This window comes from Paramormyrops kingsleyae, chromosome 1 (genome assembly GCF_048594095.1).
Source record: "Paramormyrops kingsleyae isolate MSU_618 chromosome 1, PKINGS_0.4, whole genome shotgun sequence".
NCBI classification, from domain to species: domain Eukaryota; kingdom Metazoa; phylum Chordata; class Actinopteri; order Osteoglossiformes; family Mormyridae; genus Paramormyrops; species Paramormyrops kingsleyae.
Genome location: NC_132797.1, coordinates 7,201,942 through 7,219,834, shown reverse-complemented (window position 1 = coordinate 7,219,834; position 17,893 = coordinate 7,201,942). Strand labels below are relative to the sequence as shown.

General features: G+C 49.6%; 1 protein-coding gene across 11 annotated transcripts in view; it reads right to left on the bottom strand.

Annotated features, from left to right (window-relative positions):
- shank3a (SH3 and multiple ankyrin repeat domains 3a) overlaps positions 1-17,893 on the bottom strand; it is a 189,710-nt gene that overhangs the window by 70,036 nt on the left and 101,781 nt on the right. For all 11 annotated transcript variants that reach the window (XR_002837898.2, XR_002837899.2, XM_023808941.2 and 8 more), the window contains one exon: positions 8,797-8,975. Coding sequence is in view for 9 of the 11 variants with exons in the window: in XM_023808941.2 (XP_023664709.2) it covers positions 8,797-8,975 (179 nt within the window). In the remaining 2 variants the exon portion in view is untranslated. The remainder of the gene's footprint in view (positions 1-8,796; positions 8,976-17,893) is intronic.

The window sequence follows — 17,893 nt, the reverse complement described above, 5'->3', positions numbered from 1 at the left end:
CTACGTCATGCCTGTGTGTGGAAAACGCACCTGGGCCATTCTTCAGCACTGAGACCTGGCTGCACCCAGTTCTGTATCTGTGGTTCTGTCTGCCGTCCTGCCCAGAGCAGCTCTTACACATGTCCGGTATTCTACTAGACACTGGAGGATGTTCTCCTCAAACTGTAGGACTTGTAAATAACAGAATGAGTAAAGACAAAACTAAAAATAATCTGGATAGATGCTGAATGCTGGCTGCTGGGTGGAAAGAACGCAGAGAAGGATGAAACAGAGGGAGATGGAGAACGAGGGAGATGGATAGGCCTTTAATGATAGGATGGAGGACAAAGCAATCTTGATATGCCTGTTTGGTTTCTGTGCGTTTTTGGTGCACGCAAACGAAAGGAGGATCTGAGATCATCTGAAAGAGCAGTCAACTCCCCCTGGGTTGGCAGCGTGCTGCAGCAGACCACACCGGTCCTGAGCAGCACTTGATGAAAGAAGAAGCTTGATGAAACATTTGTGATCTGTCAGCCTGGAGAGAGTCGGCACAGAGTCTTTTACATCCATTAGAGGATGTCATTTTACCTTGTGAAAGGAAAATACTGGGATGACTTGAGAGAGATGAGCCAACAACCTACATCCTACACTCACTGCATCCAGTCCACAGGCCACACAAGATTACATAGCCTTTGTTGCTTTGTAACATCGGTCTGCCTAAGAGTCCTACTGATTGTCCCATCTGTCCATCCTTCCCTTTATCAAATAACCCGGTGAGGAAGAAACAGTGAAATCGAGAGAGGCGGTGGTAAGGGGAACCTGATCTGCTCTCATCTTAGAGTTGGGGGAAACGAGGGAGTGGAATTATTCATCCGTATATAAATCCGCTTTTATGAAGCTCTTCTGTCACAACAAACAGCCGATATGGTAGTGAGACAGATTCATTTCCACAGCCTGATTTTACCAGCCAGGCTGAGGGAGTGCCTTGCTGTTGCGATTAAAATAGAGAAGGGTGAGTCGGATAAAACGGCTCACACGAGACATGCGATGGCCCGCATCCTAACAGCCATAGACAGCATTTAGAGCTGGGTGACATCATATCCACATTACATCGCGCATTGTGCAATAAATGCCAAGGCTTCAGATAACGGTGAAGAATTTGGCCGGAGGCCAGTTTTCTGGTGCTACACAGACGTGTGTGGTGTGGTGGTACTTCTTGCAGTTTAAAGTCTGGCACATTTATTAATGCTGAATATACTGATTACTAACTTTTGGCCTCATTAATATTTTAGCTATACTACTAATCTGCTTACCAAATAATAGGCATAAATAAACATCCGTATCTTGCCGAAAAGCTGGCATCTGGCCAAATACTTCGCCTGTCACCTGAAGCCCAGGCGATTATCGCTCATGTGTGATATAATATTGATATGATATCGCCCAGCCCCAATTGCTTTTAACTAAAAATGTTTCCCCCACTACAAGATTAAAATACATACATGCCATTACATCATTTATGTAATGATGTAAATGATGTAAATGATGTAGGATCATTTATGCACATATAATCCAAAGTTTTACTCAAGGGTTTCCTGCACAGGGGTCCATATTGACCATATAATCCATATTGACTCTTTGCATCTAAAGGCCTCCATCCCCATGCATTTTCACGATAGCGTGCATAGGCCACACTGTGCATCTTTGGAGGTGCAAAATATCCCTGAGTCTGGCAGTTTCTAATCATCCCAAGCAAAGTTTCACAAACTGACACCACTGCCCTCCGCGGTTGGGTCAAGGCTGTTCTGCTCCTGGGCTCAATTGAAAAGTAACAATCCCATCCTCGAGAGACAAAAGCTAAGGCTATAAGAACAAAACAAAGAATATTCATTTATCCCACCTGCGGTGCAATACATTTACTGTAAGACTGAAACAAGGTCAGCAAATGACTTTGAGTGATGGAAATTCACAGAGGACGGCAATACAGAGCCACGATGCTTTACGTCTGCGGCATGGTCAATAATTCATTTGATGAAAAATTTCACAGGTAACTGCAGCCCTGCAAATTGCAGAGATGCTGTAAATATCACAGACAGTACAGACAGCCCACAGCGCCTCACAGTGTCTGATAACAGCGAGTGCGAGTGCGACCATCTATCTTGACTAATAATTAATGCCAATTAGAGAGTCCAGCTTACTAATTAATAGTGAACACGGAGAGTGAGGAACTTCCTCTGATGTCAGGCTGTGGTTTTACTTGATAAAGAAATAAAGAAATGCAGTAGTTAAAAAAAGATGAAGTGACTTTATGGGGGAGGGGGTCATCACCAGCACCTAGTAACTCAACGGCTATGACTGTATGTAGCTGGGGAGTCGGGGGCTGTAATAGCTCATATTTCCCACCTTGATCTGCAAAGCGTCACACTAGGAGGGGCCCCAATGGAGGGGCCCCAATGGAGGGGCCAAAAACAACCAACCTGCCCTGGCTACATAGTACCGTGAGACCCAATGGGGAGTTTCCTACTACTGCTATGACTGAACACAGCTAGGGGGGGGGGGGGAGATAGAACAACTCATACCAGAGTGAAAAGTATCTCGTAAGCTGAGCAGACAGCGACACGCGTGTCACATAATGCACGGCTTTGCCGCAACACTGACACGCTGCCTCGGCAAATTCCAGAAGTTTCCATGGTCGCCGGTAAGCAGATCCTCACCAGATCTGCCTGCCTATCTCCCACCAGCCGCACACAGGCTCCGGCGGACTCCTAGTCTGAAAGTAGGGCCCGCAAGCTTGCGTTTCCATGGAGACCGACCAATTCTTCTTCTCTTTAAAAGCACCTCGGTTTGACTTCAATCAGTTCTCCCTCTGCCACGGAGCTGCTGAGCTCTTAAGGAGGGGGGGGGGGCGGGATAAGGGGAATAATAACCGGTAATAAAGGATAATCAAAAAAGTTCAAATACTTTTAGCCTATTAGTCAGAGAGAATATTCCATGCACTCTAATGAGCAACTGACTTCACTTCCAATTAAAAAATTAAATACAATTTAAAAAGTTAAATGTTTTGCATAAAGGTCTGTGGAATGAGATTAACACCAAAAAATTAACCCCAACGAAGCTGGAAGCCCCAGCCTCACAAGCATCAATCTGCAATGCAATACCAGCTGATATGCAGACATATTCACTGATTCTCATTTGTGTGATTTTTCTAACAGTAAAGATGGCGAGAGAGGGAGGCTGGTGTTTTTTCTTAATAAACGGTGCTGCTGTTTCGTCAGTCACTCCTGCTGGGCATATGAGGAACGACCCAGTTGCACCGGGAAGGCAAAGCAGAGGCAGAGTGGAGGGAATGAAGTTTTCCAGCATCTCCAGGAAACACTCCTTCAGCTACCAGAGTAAACAGAACAGGAAACGAGGACCTGGCCGGCGGATCCGGAACGCCTCATGCCTTATCTGGTTTAGAATAATCCCGTTCTAATGTGAGGAACGTGAGCGGGGTTCCATGTCAAAGGCTTGTTGCAGACTGACCTTTGGGGATGAATGTTCACAGCTTTCGTTTCATACGCCAGTGTTTTTCTAATAAATGGCTAACTCTACACGCGGATTAGAGTTTCAGGGCAGAGAGGATGAAGGTTTCAATTACTCATGACGTCCCCAAAGTCAAAGCCCTGGTCACCATTGTGCTTTCGGTTAATGAAATCGAGCAGTAAGACTGGCACCGATGGCCAAGTGTTCCCCAGATTGGTGTATTATCCCAGGAAGAATGACAGAATGCACATGAAGGAACCTCTGAAATGTCACTTCTGTATAGAAAGTTTGTTCTTCTAACGAGCTTCCTAAATGAAGCTGAGTCAGTGGAAAGACTCCATTCCTACGGCCAAAAGGAGCAGACATGTGACCTGATTAATACGCACCATTATACAACACAATGCCAGGTAATTAAGGCGACAGAAATCCACTCAGAAAGCTCTTGGCTTAGAATGTGTTTCTGACGCTCAGAGCTGCTGAGACGAAACACATTCATTTGACTGCAGCACATTGTTTTAATTAGACGATGACAGGACTTTCCAACTAAACTAATTGTCTTGTTTTTCTGAGATTTTTTTTAGAATTGAGTTGGGTTTCTTGTCCTTCTACGTCAAAGAAATAATGTTTGATAAAAATCTGAATCAGTAACAGAATCTGTATCAGGTGGATATCAATTGAAGAGATTGGTATTTAATTGATATTTTATGTTACTTTGTACTTAAACATATCAGTTCTGTCAATATCAGTCACCTGCTGTCTTAACTGAACAGGTCTCACTGTCCGCGAACACATTTAGTGCTCTTTGCACACTGTGGTACTGTATAGTCTCTATGCTAATGTCATTACTTTTCACTGTAATGTCATGACTCTTCACTGTAATGTCACAAGTCTTTATCGCAATGGCGTGACTCATTGCTGAGATGTCACAACTCTCCATTCTAACGTCATGACTCCTCACTGTAATATCAAAACTCCGCCACAGCCGGTCGGGCTGACATGTGGAGAACCTGCTTGCACGTCCTTTGCCCCGTCAGGTTATCAGATTCCCGCTTTTCGGTGTTATGCTGATTAAAATAAGCCTGTCGGAAAAGGGCTCAACTTAAATGCCACTGAACCTGCGATCTTGACTGGACTAATCCGACATCTACAGAGCCCTTGAGTAAGAGGCAGCGAGGACCCAAGTGACGCCTTTAACATCTTGTTATGTTTATTCAAGGGGCCAGGCTGCATAATGTGCTTCACATACACTTTTAAAGGCACATTTATTATAGGGCTTTGAAGTGCTGTCAGGTTCCTGACAGAATAACACTTTGCTGGGTTATAAGCAGACACAGCGCTGGACGGTATTGGAGCCGTATGGTGTCGTGTTAAAGTCACGCTATGATTTAATGACAGCGTTCTAATGCTTCATTCTACGGTCCTGCTGGGCATATGGCCCCCTGAGAGCCCAGCTAACGCTGCCCCCCCCCCAGGGTAAAACCAGGAAACCATTCTGGCCGGGGCTTTGGGTCCCATCCCGCGTGAAGCTGAGCTTCAGGTCTGCACAGATCAGGATGAGTTGCTGATTGGACGGGTTTAACAGGGATCCTAAATCCCTTGACGGCGGGGCAGCTTGCGAAGGCCATAATAACATATTCAGCGGGAACCAAAATCACACCTGAGGTCAGTTAAATTACAGTGTGGGCGTTAGGCAGATGCTCACAGACCAGTAAGGTTTAATAGGCCCGACCAGGTTTTATGTGGTATATCAGTTAGAGCAGGGGTGGGCAATCTTATCCACAAAGGGCCGCTGTGTGTGCAGGTTTTCGGTGCAGCTGCCAAATTAGATTACTAATTAGAGGGCTGATTGGCTGAAGAGTCCTCACACCTGGGTTTGAACAGCTGACCTAAAGGTTATCCCAAAAACCTGCACACACACCGGCCCTTTGCGGATAAGATTGCCCACCGCTGGGTTAGAGCAATTGTAGGCAATAGAGCCACTAAACACGCAAATCCCTTTATTCAAGCTGATTAAGATACTACATCATAACTGCCAAAGAACTGATTGATGCACCTTTTACTTAATTATTTAAAGGCTGATTTAAAGGCCCGAGGCCCCAAACTTCACCAGTGCTCTGAACGCTGTTGTTTCCCCTGACAACAGCATCCGTGCACAGGCCAGTAGTCCAAGGCGGGAGGTGTGGCGGGGAGGGGGGGGCGCTGGGGTGCTCAAAGTGGAGTGGCTACCCATTCAAGAGTGGAAACCCTGGGGAGACATTCCACCTCCTGCTTGATGGTAAACGACAAGCGCCTATGGCCGGCAGATGATGGGAGAGCGCCTCCCCCTGGCCGGCACAGCCCCGACGGCACTGTCTGCTGCCCAGTCCAGGACAGATGACTCTGCCTTTGTGCTCTCAGCCAGCCTCCATCAAATGCTACTCTTTCATATGCAGATATAAGGACGAGTCACATTCGTGACAAAAATCTGTCTGAAATCCAGCACGATCCTGTCACAGCAAGACTACGTGAATGATGTAGCAGCACTGAGCCTTTAGAGTTTAACGTCCACTGCGGACTATAAATGGACATGATATATAATCAAAGAAACTTCCTATGACAAAAATCTACACCGAGCGGAGAGTGAGACGGAGAGACGAGGAGATGGGGACAGGTACCAAAAGGCAGACAAGGAACATGAAAAGGCAGATCGATCCATAATATTGGGGGAGAGGCTCACAGCCCCCATCGAGCCGCCTGCTTGGATCCCCCCCGTCAAACGGCATTTAAGCCTGAAGCTCCCGTCCTTCAAGTCTAGCTGGCGCATTGTGTAATAGAGACGTTGGCGGTGGCAGAGACTGACTGGCATGGGCGCGCTTTAAATAACGCACGGTTTACCAGCTTGGGGCACGTCCCTCTGACAGGGCCAAGATTACCTGCCAGTCATAAATCCCCCCCCCCCACCAACGCCGCCCCCAGATAGAAGCAGATCAATGGCTCGTAGGTAAGGCCGGCTAATGACAGAGCGGCAGCCCTAGCGGAGGAGCGGTATGAATGTTTAACATACTCCTGGGAGTGCTACAGAGGAGACGGGGGCCGGAGGAACTTACTGCCCGCTTGGCCACCACAGAGTAAAGATTTGGATCATGAACTTCAGCTATTATGGCCTCACCCTCACAGTTGTGACATACATGCCTCTATGAACTCATCAAAGAAAGACTAGGCTGTTATATTCAGTCCATTTGAGACAATGTAATGTGAAAACGCGCTATAGAAAAATAAATTTGTTGTTGTTGTTGACTGGCTGGCAGGGAGACAGAAACATGGACTGACTATGGGTCCCAGAGGACCGGATTGGGAATCACTGCATTAAGGGTATCGAATGACTCCCCGTCTGTGTAAGAAGCAGGGAGATAGGAAATGGGGTGTTTTGCAGTATTTACCTAACTGGTGGCTCTTGCTAAGGAGGCTGACAGGTCAGCAGATGAACAGTCATGTGAGTGAGCAGTCATGTGATCAGAAAGCCATGAGGTCACATTCACAACCCTCCCCCTCCTCCCGCAGGCACCTAGCTGGGCTCTGTCTCCAAGATTGCTTGGTGATGAAGCCATACGTGTTCATCCAACCTTGTCACCAGCTATATATCTCCCCATTTTTATAAAATACATTTATAGACCGAGCGCTTGTGTCTTCATTGACATGATGGGGCTGGTTTTGACTCACTCGAGGACAGTGTTTCTTGACAGAGCGATGGCCACTTAACGCACAGTGTCTCCCAAACATATGTAATATAAATCTTATTGTAATGTTTGGTAAAATGCATACATTCAGCTGGGTTGAAATAAAAGCATCATACATCAGATGCGTTCTGGAGATGGAGCAGTAACCTAAATGAAAGCAGAGGCAGTTGAGTTCCAGTACGGACATGCTCTGTGAGAGCCAAAGACGCCCAGAGGGTGGCGCTGTGACACCCCAACAAGCTGCAGACAGTCAGGCAGCATCGAGGGGGAGGAGGAGGGCGACACGGCAAGCTGACAGTTTGGGAAGGTCACAGGGCTTCCTGAGACACTTCCGAAACAGGAAGACAGCACACCCCCAACAACAAACCAGTCGCTGCCAGAGAATACTTTTGGAGAAACAAGAGGACAGCAGGAATACGAGTTCCAGGGCTGGCATGCAGGAAGGTGTGCGTTTGCGTGGAAGGACAGTAGTGAGGTTTCACCATGTGGCTACACAGCTGTTTGGGCTTAGGCATAAGAAACTCACCATGCATCGACACACCAAGTCTACTCATCTAGGACAACTGGCACACACAGGAAGGAGTTAGCTGTCCGCTACAGGAATTACTATCTCGGTGAGATCAGGGAAGAGGGACAGGAAGAGGAAATAAACACGTTTACCTTCTAGGTCAAGACACACAGCGGCTTGTGTGACGCATGGATAGAGATAAGAACAGCAACACGTATAAAAAAAGTGCAGCGCCCATGACAGCGACCGACAACAAACAGCAATGCATGTATGAAGACAGACCTATAAGAACAAAAACAGGGAAACAGTGCAAACATAACCAACAGCTCAGGTCATTACAGTACAGGAAGGTAGCACAGTGATTACATCTTAATCCCGTAATCTGCCTCCTGCAGGTCTGGGAAGGCGATACAACCCGACAGATGTGACTGTGACTGCAGCTCATTAAATTACCCTAAACGGATGGAGACCGCAGGCACGCCAGCATGCCAAAGGGCACTGCCACTGAGAGCTGCTTACTGCTCCCCCTGCTGTGTGGGCTGGTAAACTACACCACTGCTCCTCCTGCCATTCGGTGGGACAAGAATCCCAGGACTGGCTCTACTCCCCAGAATCCAGTACAACTTGTAAAGTCGCCCAGCAGAAAAGCTCAGAAAAGCTCAGAACCCAGACAGACAGTACTGCTCACAACCTGGACCAGAACAGCTCAGAACCCAGACAAACAGTACTGCTCACGACTTGGACCAGAACAGTTCTGAAACCGAACGGACAGAACTCCTCAGAACCGAGACAAGAACAGATCAGAAACAAGACAGACAGTACTCTGCAGAACCCAGATCAGAAGAACTCAGAAACCAGAGAGACAGTACTCCACAGATCCGGGACCAGAACAGCTCAGAAACTGGACCGGCGGTACTCCCCGGAAAATACACAAGACTAGTCTGATTATGAAAAAGCACACAGACGGGCCAGCTGAGCCCCATGTGGACGAGCCGGCAATGCGCTTCCCCAGGCGAGAGGCTGTGACCGGGCCTGCATTCCCCAGTGGCACAGGCAGGAGGCAGCACTTACCCTTCACTCTCTCCCCCCGGTTCAGCTGGATCTCGCCTTCCCCCTGAGGCGTGTAGGGCTTCACTACGATGAAGGTCCGGCCGGGGACAGCGCTGTACAGTTTCCGTTTGGGGCCCCGGGGCCCAGTGAGGGCAATGGGCTGCGGAGGAGGACTAGGGTCCCGCTGCACCGTGCTGGGGCTGTAAACGAAAACATAGGTTACCGTGGTGATCCCGGGCCGCGGACAGCTGAAGCCGGCGGTGGCCGACATGCCGGCGTGGCCTCGTCCTCCGTCCTGCTCCATCCCGGCGTGACCCAGGGCCCTCGTGCGCTGGGAGGGAAACTCCACTGGAGGGAGCCTGGGCTGCCCCCCCCGCCCACGCAGTGCCCCCCCACCGCCTCCGACACCTGCCCCCAGCCCCTCCTCCGCTTGGTGCCCCCCCCTTCCCTTCTCTAGCAGCGGGGGCTGGTCGCGCCGGGCGGCGCTGGCTTGCTCAGGGTGCTGTCGGGGGGCGCCGGCGAGTCGCGCATGTGGGACGGGGGGGCGCGGAGCTCCGGCTCGGGCTGATGTTGCTGCTGGCGCCGCGGTGCGCCGGCCGCTCGCTCTGGCTCTGCAGCCCGTCCCTCTCTGCACATGGTACCGCCACCACTGCCGCCGCTCGGGACCCGATTGATTTGTGCCTGTACTCGGCTGCCTCCAGCACGTCTTCCGGGAGCGCGGGGGCACACACCGCCGGCCCGTTTGCTTAATTGTGGCTCTGCTCCACCCCCGTCCCCCCCTCCCTGCTCTCTCTCTTCCTCCCTCTCCCCCTCCTCCCCCTGCCACTAGCCCCTGGAAGAGGCAGCCTGAGAATGCTAATGGGACTGCGAGCTCCATCGCCGCGGCAACAGCAGCCTCTCACTCGCCGGTAGTGCGCCTGCTGCCCCCCGGACGCCGGGACCCTGGGACCCCCGCTCCCCCCGCTCCTCCTGCCCACCCGCCGCTCAGCTCTTCGCCGTCCAGGTACAGGCATGACCCTGGTCTGCATTTTTCACCTTGTCTGTCTCTGTGTACATGTGTGTGTGTTATTGGGACAGAGCGACCCTTCAGCACATCACAAGCCGTTGCCGTGGTATTGCTGCTGCTCCACGTTTGCCGGGTCTGGGCTCCCTGCTCCCCTCTCTCTCTGGCTCTCTGCTCGGGGCATGGGGGAGCTGTACGGTAACGGCTGGTGTGGGCGCACTGTGACCGGGCAGCTCGGAGAGTGGGAACCGGGGGAAAGAGGGTGAAAGGATGAGAGAGAGGAGTACGGAGAGAGCGCAAAAAGCTGGGGCAGGGAGAGAGAGGTCAGAGATGAAGGGTGAAAGAGAAGGTGAGAGAGTAGAAAAAGAAAAAATGAGAGTGGAAGAGAGAAAGAAAGGTTGAGAGAGATAAGGGAAGGAAATGTAAGAGAGCGGAAAGAGTGAGTAGAAAAGAGAAAGAGTGTAAGAGAAAAGATGAAAGAGAAAGGGTCAGAGTGAAAGAGAGAAGGGGATAGTGGCTGCGAGAGAGAATGGATGAGAGGACAGAAAAAGTGGAAGAGAGGATGGCTGAGAGACAGACGGGAAGAAAAAAGGGACAAAAAGAGAAAGTGTAGAAGAGGGAAGGGGTGAAAAAGACTCACTGGGTGATGTCTACTGGTGCCACTGACCAGGCATTGTTCACCGAGTAACCCTTACTGGGTGATGTCCACTGGGTACCATTCACAAGGTACTGTTCACCACCTGATATTCATCACGACGCAGACGCAACATGCTGAAGGTCCATAAGCAGTCCTCACAGAAGCACCCTCCTAAATGAGCAGCTGCCCATGAGGTAACATCAACCACCTGGCACAACCTATCAGAGGACACCCCATCTCCACCCAGACCTACTGTCCTGCATTCCTGAGTCAGCCATGCCATGGAGAAGATCTGATAATTATGAAAAACACCGGCTGCGGCATGTTGCTTGTCTTCCTCAGGAAAACGTGACCAAACCCAGCTTCAAAGACAGAACTCTATGTCGCCATCAATCTCTGCATTGAAAAGGTAAATTGTGTTGAGATTAAAAAAGGCATGTAAGAAAAAGGTACTGAAGCACTGAAATTAAAAACTGAAGATTCTGCTGAGTTATTTTAGCTATTCAAAGTATGAATATTCCGCATGCAATTTCAGTGGTTTAAGTGTGTCTCATTCAGTAGATGCATACTCACTTTTATATGGAAAATGAGTCATCTCCAGACCAGCAGTGTCTAATTGGGGTTATTTCCAGCTCTCGGTTGAAACGAGAATGCAGGAATGCTGAAGTGAGCTCAGTCACCTTCAGCGATGTCACCGCTGATGCTTCATCTCTGCAAGATTTGGGAAGGACGCCTTGTACTACAGTAAACACAGGGATCCCGGACAGATTGCTAACTGCAGGGGTCCAGGCCCCTGTGTGCTGGCATGCAGGTTGTCTGCATCTGCATGTAACCCCCACGTAACCCCCGCCGTTATTTACCACTCAAACCACCTATTTGTGTGGGGCCCCCTGTTGGCCACAGACAGTCACTACACCAAATATTTAAAAAACACATTCCTTATTTAAGAGATGCTGAAGCAGAAAATTCTGCTAACCAGCTAGCTAGCTATGATCTTCTGAATCGACTAGTTATTTTATTTAAAATCTGACGGGGTGGCCTCAGAAACTGCAAACCCGCCCCTACCCCCACCCCAAGAGAATGTGATATCCCCCACGTGAAAAATGTCTCTGCACCTCACTACTCCTTCACTTACGGAAAGATGTTCATCATTTTTGTGTATGATGCTTATACAATATACTCAGTAGCGCTATGAACTAAAAACAGCCATTACTTAATGTCCTAAAAGTCTCAAGTGATGTGCATGAGAAAAGTCAGCACAGGTGAGTTCATTAACCATTCCTTGTGTGATGACACACCTCACTTCCAATCAGGGTGAGGTTTCATGGCCCCTCCCCCCCTCCCCAGCGTATCAGCGACACGATTCTTCATCATGTGACAGGAAGCACACTGTAGCGTGATTAAAGCAGACAGCGAAACGTGCTACAAGCTCCTCAATCAGCTGTTTTCTCCATCCACCGTGAAATTAAACCAGCACGTCCTTGTCAGGGTCTGAGCCGATTCCGACGGAACGATGTTACAAGAGAGGAATGCTGGGATTCCGTGGAGAACCCAGGTGAAAGGAAACAGGAAGAGAGCGGGGACGGGGCGTTTGGTGCAAACCAAGCGATGGGCTGTTGGAAGCTGCGGTGGGGGGGTGTTATCTTTGTGTCTGTCATCGAACATGCAGCTGTTATTTTCCAGGGGCACCTTCCACAGCGACAGGGACACATTTTGAGTGTGGGAGGGAGTGGAGGCTTAATTAACTCTAATCTTCGGTCATAACTCAAAATAAATCAATTAAATCTACACATTTGTGTACTTATGAGAAGCATCAAAAATCGACAAATTATGATTAAAAAAAGCAGCCAAATAAACTATTTAAATGTTTATGAAGAAACATTCTGAATAATCTGGTAAAGACTCATGTTTCTGTGGACGTTGTTTTCTTTTGCATACAATCACACTTTTTGGCAGACCTGCTCGTTTATGCCAGAGAATCGTGTGTTTCTGACTCAGTACCCACATCACAGACAGGGCTCAGAGGTTCACTTCCTGTCAGACTGAGCTTTCGGATGGGCGAGATGCGTGATCTAAGCGATTCAGAGCGTGTTATGATTGTCGGTGCCAGACGTGCTGGTTCCAGCATCTCAGAAACATCTGCCCTCCTGGGATTTTCACTCAGTGCAGTGTCTATGGAGGATAGTGTGATAAACAAAAAAGATTCGGCAGCAGTCCTGTGGGTGAAAACACCCAGTTAATGAGAGAGGTCGGAGGAGAATGGCCGGACTCGGGGAAACCAAAGCGAAAGTCACAAGTGCAAAAATGTCACGGACCAAAGTCCATAAGGAAAGTTCTGAGCAACTTAAGGAAATGAGTCTGTTTGTATCAAATATCTGACTCAACCAGTACTGGGCAGGTTTACTGAATCAAGTGCTATTATGAAACATTTTTACCAGGTCAAGATTTAGAAGAAAGGCCAAAGTTGCAGAAAACATAAAAAGGTACCTGACATTTAACAGGTTCTTCTATCCAAAGTGACTGTCATGACCTGCTCATTCGATCCTCCTGTGTGCCACGCCCACCTCGTTACCTGATGTCAATTCTCGATTGTCATCACCTGTTGCCTATTGTTTTCTACCTACCCTGTGTATCTAGTCTGCGTCTGAGTCAGTATTCCTCAGTCCGGTCATTGACGTTGTGTGCAGTTCTGCTTGTTTTTGTCCTGTCTGCTTGAAATAAACCCCATTTGCCTGAATCCCAGGCTCGGCTCGCTTGCTTCCTTGCTTGCCCGCAAGCCTCTACAACAGTGACCTACATTTTCACAGGGTCGGTCAGCCTGTCCCCAGAACAACTGGCGGGTTAAGAACCTCACTCAAGGGTCCAACAATGACATCACCATGCCGACGTCGGGATTTGAACCGATGACCTTCCGATCACAAATGCAGCCTCCTTACCTACTGAGCCAGACAACACATTAGAGTGCTGATGGCACATTCGCCTGATCACTCAGAGTGCTGTGAAACTCTTCCATCAAGCATGAAGCATTTGCAATCCCGGCACAGTTTAAAGGTGATCGCAATATTTCCGGCAGATAAAGACTGGCTGTTCTACAGGTGACCTGCTGGCCTCTGTTTAAAACTGGATTATTATTTTCAGTACTTGCTGACCAGAATGCATGCAAATAATCATGACCCCCTTTCTGTGTAATCACATCGCTCTGACATTATGGTCAGCAATTAATATTTTATTTCCATCCATCTGTACTCAGAAAGAAATTCTATATGGAAATTTTGTACTAGAACTTGCCAGCGATTTCTTCAGAGGGAAAACAAACATCATCCGATTTCAGGAAATCCATACACACTGTGGTACTGGGGGCAGAGAGGCCGAAGGGTGCTTAGGTTACACATCTGTGGGGGATGCAGTCAAATTCGCAAAAGCAAAAAAAAAAAAAAACACAAAAATCAATAAAACTAAGAGTAAAGAAAATGACTTTACCATGGGCTGTGTTATATACTTATGAAATATACACACACTTATGTAAGAAGCTCACTATCTCTTCTAAGGGGAGTCAAAAGAAAGACTGTGGTACAATGTGAAATCTGCTTCAGATGCAAATGACCTAAACACACTATGGGGGAAGGAGCTTAAAACATGAGACTGGGATGGGGACCAATCAGACGCAGTGACCCAGACATCTGAGATGTATACTGTATCACCCGAACCCTCCCTGCTCACCAGCCCAGCCTTCAGTACATCCCAGAATCCTTTCATTCCACCCCCCCCTTGTGTTTTAAGGTTAGGGCCCTGTCCTAACCTTCCTGTCCCGCAGACATGGCATGAGAGGCGGTGCAACCTTGCACCTGTCACCAGGGGGCGCCACAGCTTCATTTACAACACCGTTTCTGTGTTTCTCTTATGATAAAAATACATGCCTCCCGTCCAGGACGTCCCCTACCTTATGCCCTCTGCACCCCAGAAAGCATTCCAGGATCCCGGGGACCCTCGACTAAATAAGACGAGAAAATTTATCCTGCCACCAGAAACCACACCACTGCCTGCCTGCCTTCACATCCAGATTTTGACTCAAATCTTAAAATTTGGATGCTATAAATAAGGGACCTGTCCCTTTGTTCATTTGACTTCCTCTGCTGGCCCCTGGAGGATGGGCTCCCCTTTTGAGTCCGGTTCCACCCAAGGTTTCGTCCTTCTAGGGCTTTACTCACTGGGGCTTTGGGTAGGAATAACGTAAAGTGCTCAGAGACAATGTAACGTTGTGAAAATGCACTATACAAATAAAACTAAATTCAACTGAACTGAACTGAACTGAATAAGCGGTTACAGGAAATGACCGGACAGCTATGTCCTCCAAAGGATGCTCCGAGCCTCGGTTTTGTGGAAGCTGCTTTATGGCATTCCTGGGCCGGCCGATACGGCAACGAGGCGGCAGCGGAGGTCGAGAGCTGCGTGGAAGGTGGCCCTCAGCAGTAAGGCTGTGCCTGATCAAAAACCAGAAGGTGTCTGGGTTGTGATGGGGTCGTGACCCCCCCTCGGTGTGCTTCGACAGTGCGTCACTGACACACACGCAGCCATCTCCAACACTATCAAGGCCTCCCGAATCATACCCAGATCCATAGATGCTTATTTTAAAGGATGAACAAATGTAGTAATTGTATCTTTCAGCAGCCGAAAGGCCCAAAAGAGGGCGAGAGAGACGCCACCAGGCACCTGGACCTGTACCGATAGACACCTGTGCAGAATCCTCTCCCCCACGGCACAGAACAAGGCCAGTGATGAAACGAGCTGTTAAGACGCAGCTCCCGGATAATGAACATCTCAGGGTCTGATGGCCCCATGATGGGGCCGCCATGCTGGAGAGACGTGCTGGCCTCTCGCCAGAAAGCCGGCTTTAGGGAGGAGGGGACGCCTAAGCGTAGGCTGGGGCATGCTGGGAAGGACACGCCTCGACAGTCTGCCGTCGACACGGTCAGCCTGCCTGAGACGGTGCTGAAAATATCAAAGGACACGCAGGCCTGGGAGGAGATTCGCTTCAGAAATGAGTGCAAATAGCTTCTTTATTTGTACACGATCAGGCATGTTTGGAGGAGCCGCAGATGGGCCAGGTCTTCCACGCCCTCATGTGCATCTGCTTTCTCCTCCAAGGAGGCTCTGCTGGAGTCGGCCCCTCGTGGATAACTAAGTCGACTATCTCCACTGCAAAACTGAGGCGGCTTGTACTCCTGGGACGCTAACGTTTCAGCCGAGAATCTCCTCCTGTTTTTCACAGACTACCTTCTTGGATCCTGGCAGAAGGACAGTTCTGGTTCTGGGATGGTTCTGGAAGCTCGGGTCAGCTCCCGTCCGCCTCTGCACACTGCCCACCGTGCTCGGCGCCCCCTACTCACAGGATTATCCCATCTCCCCATCTGCTGTGTTCCTGAGAAGCCCCAGACTTGCAGATCATCGCCCGACCGCTGTATCCCTGCCCAGTGATGTCTCGCACTAGAGCTTCCTGATGACGGTGGTTCCAAGGTGCACGGCTCATCTGCAGATAAACACCCTGCTTAACACGCTCAGCAACCCCACAGGTGTAAATATTTCTTTTTAAGCCATTTTTATGTTTGTACTAAAGGCCAAACACAAGCAATATCGCATTAGGGCTGCAAGATTTGCTTCAGATATTATGTGGGGACCGGCACAGCACTTAAACTCCACACAAACCTGAAATGGATATGCTGTCAGAGCACCTGTGTCAGTCCCTGCTGAAGATGCGGTGACGAGGCCTGTAGGGGGCAATATACGCCAGTGTGCAGCGCAGCTGAGAAGTGCCTTCAGGTCACCCCTGGTCAAGTCGAGGCCCTAGGGCTACCCACCCATTTAAAGGAGCTTCCGGATCTAAATGGACATGACCTTCTATACAGTAAAAAAAACAAAAAACAATAAAACTGTTCTATTAACAGACTAATAAATTGCATTAACTGACAAAGCACAGAGATATTATGCCGAACTAGGAATTATCCGAAAACAGAGGAATGCCGGACCAGGAATGATGGGAGCGGAGAGGAATGCTGAACCAGGAATGATGGGAGAGGAGAGGAATGCTGAACCAGGAATGATGGGAGCAGAGAGGAATGCTGAACCAGGAATGATGGGAGAGGAGAGGAATGCTGAACCAGGAATGATGGGAGAGGAGAGGAATGCTGAACCAGGAATGATGGGAGAGGAGAGGAATGCTGAACCAGGAATGATGGGAGCGGAGAGGAATGCTGAACCAGGAATGATGGGAGAGGAGAGGAATGCTGAACCAGGGATGATGGGAGAGGAGAGGAATGCTGAACCAGGAACGATGGGAGAGGAGAGGAATGCTGAACCAGGAATGATGGGAGAGGAGAGGAATGCTGAACCAGGAACGATGCGAGAGCAGAAGAATGCTGAACCAGGAATGATGGGAGAGGAGAGGAATGCTGAACCAGGAATGATGGGAGAGGAGAGGAATGCTGAACCAGGAATGATGGGAGAGGAGAGGAATGCTGAACCAGGAATTATCTGGTGGCAGAAATGCCAAATTGGAAATAACTAGAGATCAGAGGAAGCAGCAGTAAGATGAATGCCAGTGTGAAATTCAGTTCTATATAAGTGTAAAGCACAGCGATCGCTGGATTGACGCGGCCCTTTCGTTTTGGAGAGTGTAGACCGACCCCCCACCACATTACACACGGCCCTGCAGGAGGTACTTTTACAGTCTCCCGATTTGGATGCGGGCAAGCGGGGACAGCTGGTGGCAGGCGGATAGCGGGCAGGGGACCCGGGGGGCAGGTCGCCGTGGCAGCAAGGGGGAGGGGCGCCATCACTTTCAGACGGCAGGGCCCCGTGGCCGTAATTAAAAACGAGCCGGAATGGAGCGACTGACAGAAGGAGCAACAGAATGGGCTACAGGGGAAGCGAGGGGGTGCGGCCAAGGTGGGGGGGCTGGGGCAAGAGATGGGACGGGGAGTAGGGGGAGAGCGGGGGGTGGGGGGCGCTTTCAAACCGCCTCAAAAATAAGAAGATACAGCCGAGAGAACAGACAGATGCCCCACAAAGCGGAGGCTTATTCTACAAAGGGTCCTGTTTCCAATGAAAAGCCAGTCTTCCAAACACAGGGTTATTGAAACATGGCCGCCTCTCAAGCTCTGGGCTACGAGACTCTGGACCCCCCCGTGCGTATAAAACACCAGGAAGACCGAGGCTTTCTGCAGCTCACGTGTCCGTAACCCATGGTGACGTCCACTGTGATCCAAACGCAGGCCTGACCGGACATGCATGGCTGAAACACAACCCCAACACGCGACCCAACGTCATGCGGTGTCTGCCTGCTTTTCCATGACTCTGTGGCCATTACTGACGCTCTGCAGCTTCCATGGTCGATCATCGGCCAACGACGTGTTCCTGCTCTAGTATCCCTGCCTTTCATCCCACCTTGGAGCTCTACCTGTGACACCCCAAGAGCACCCCCC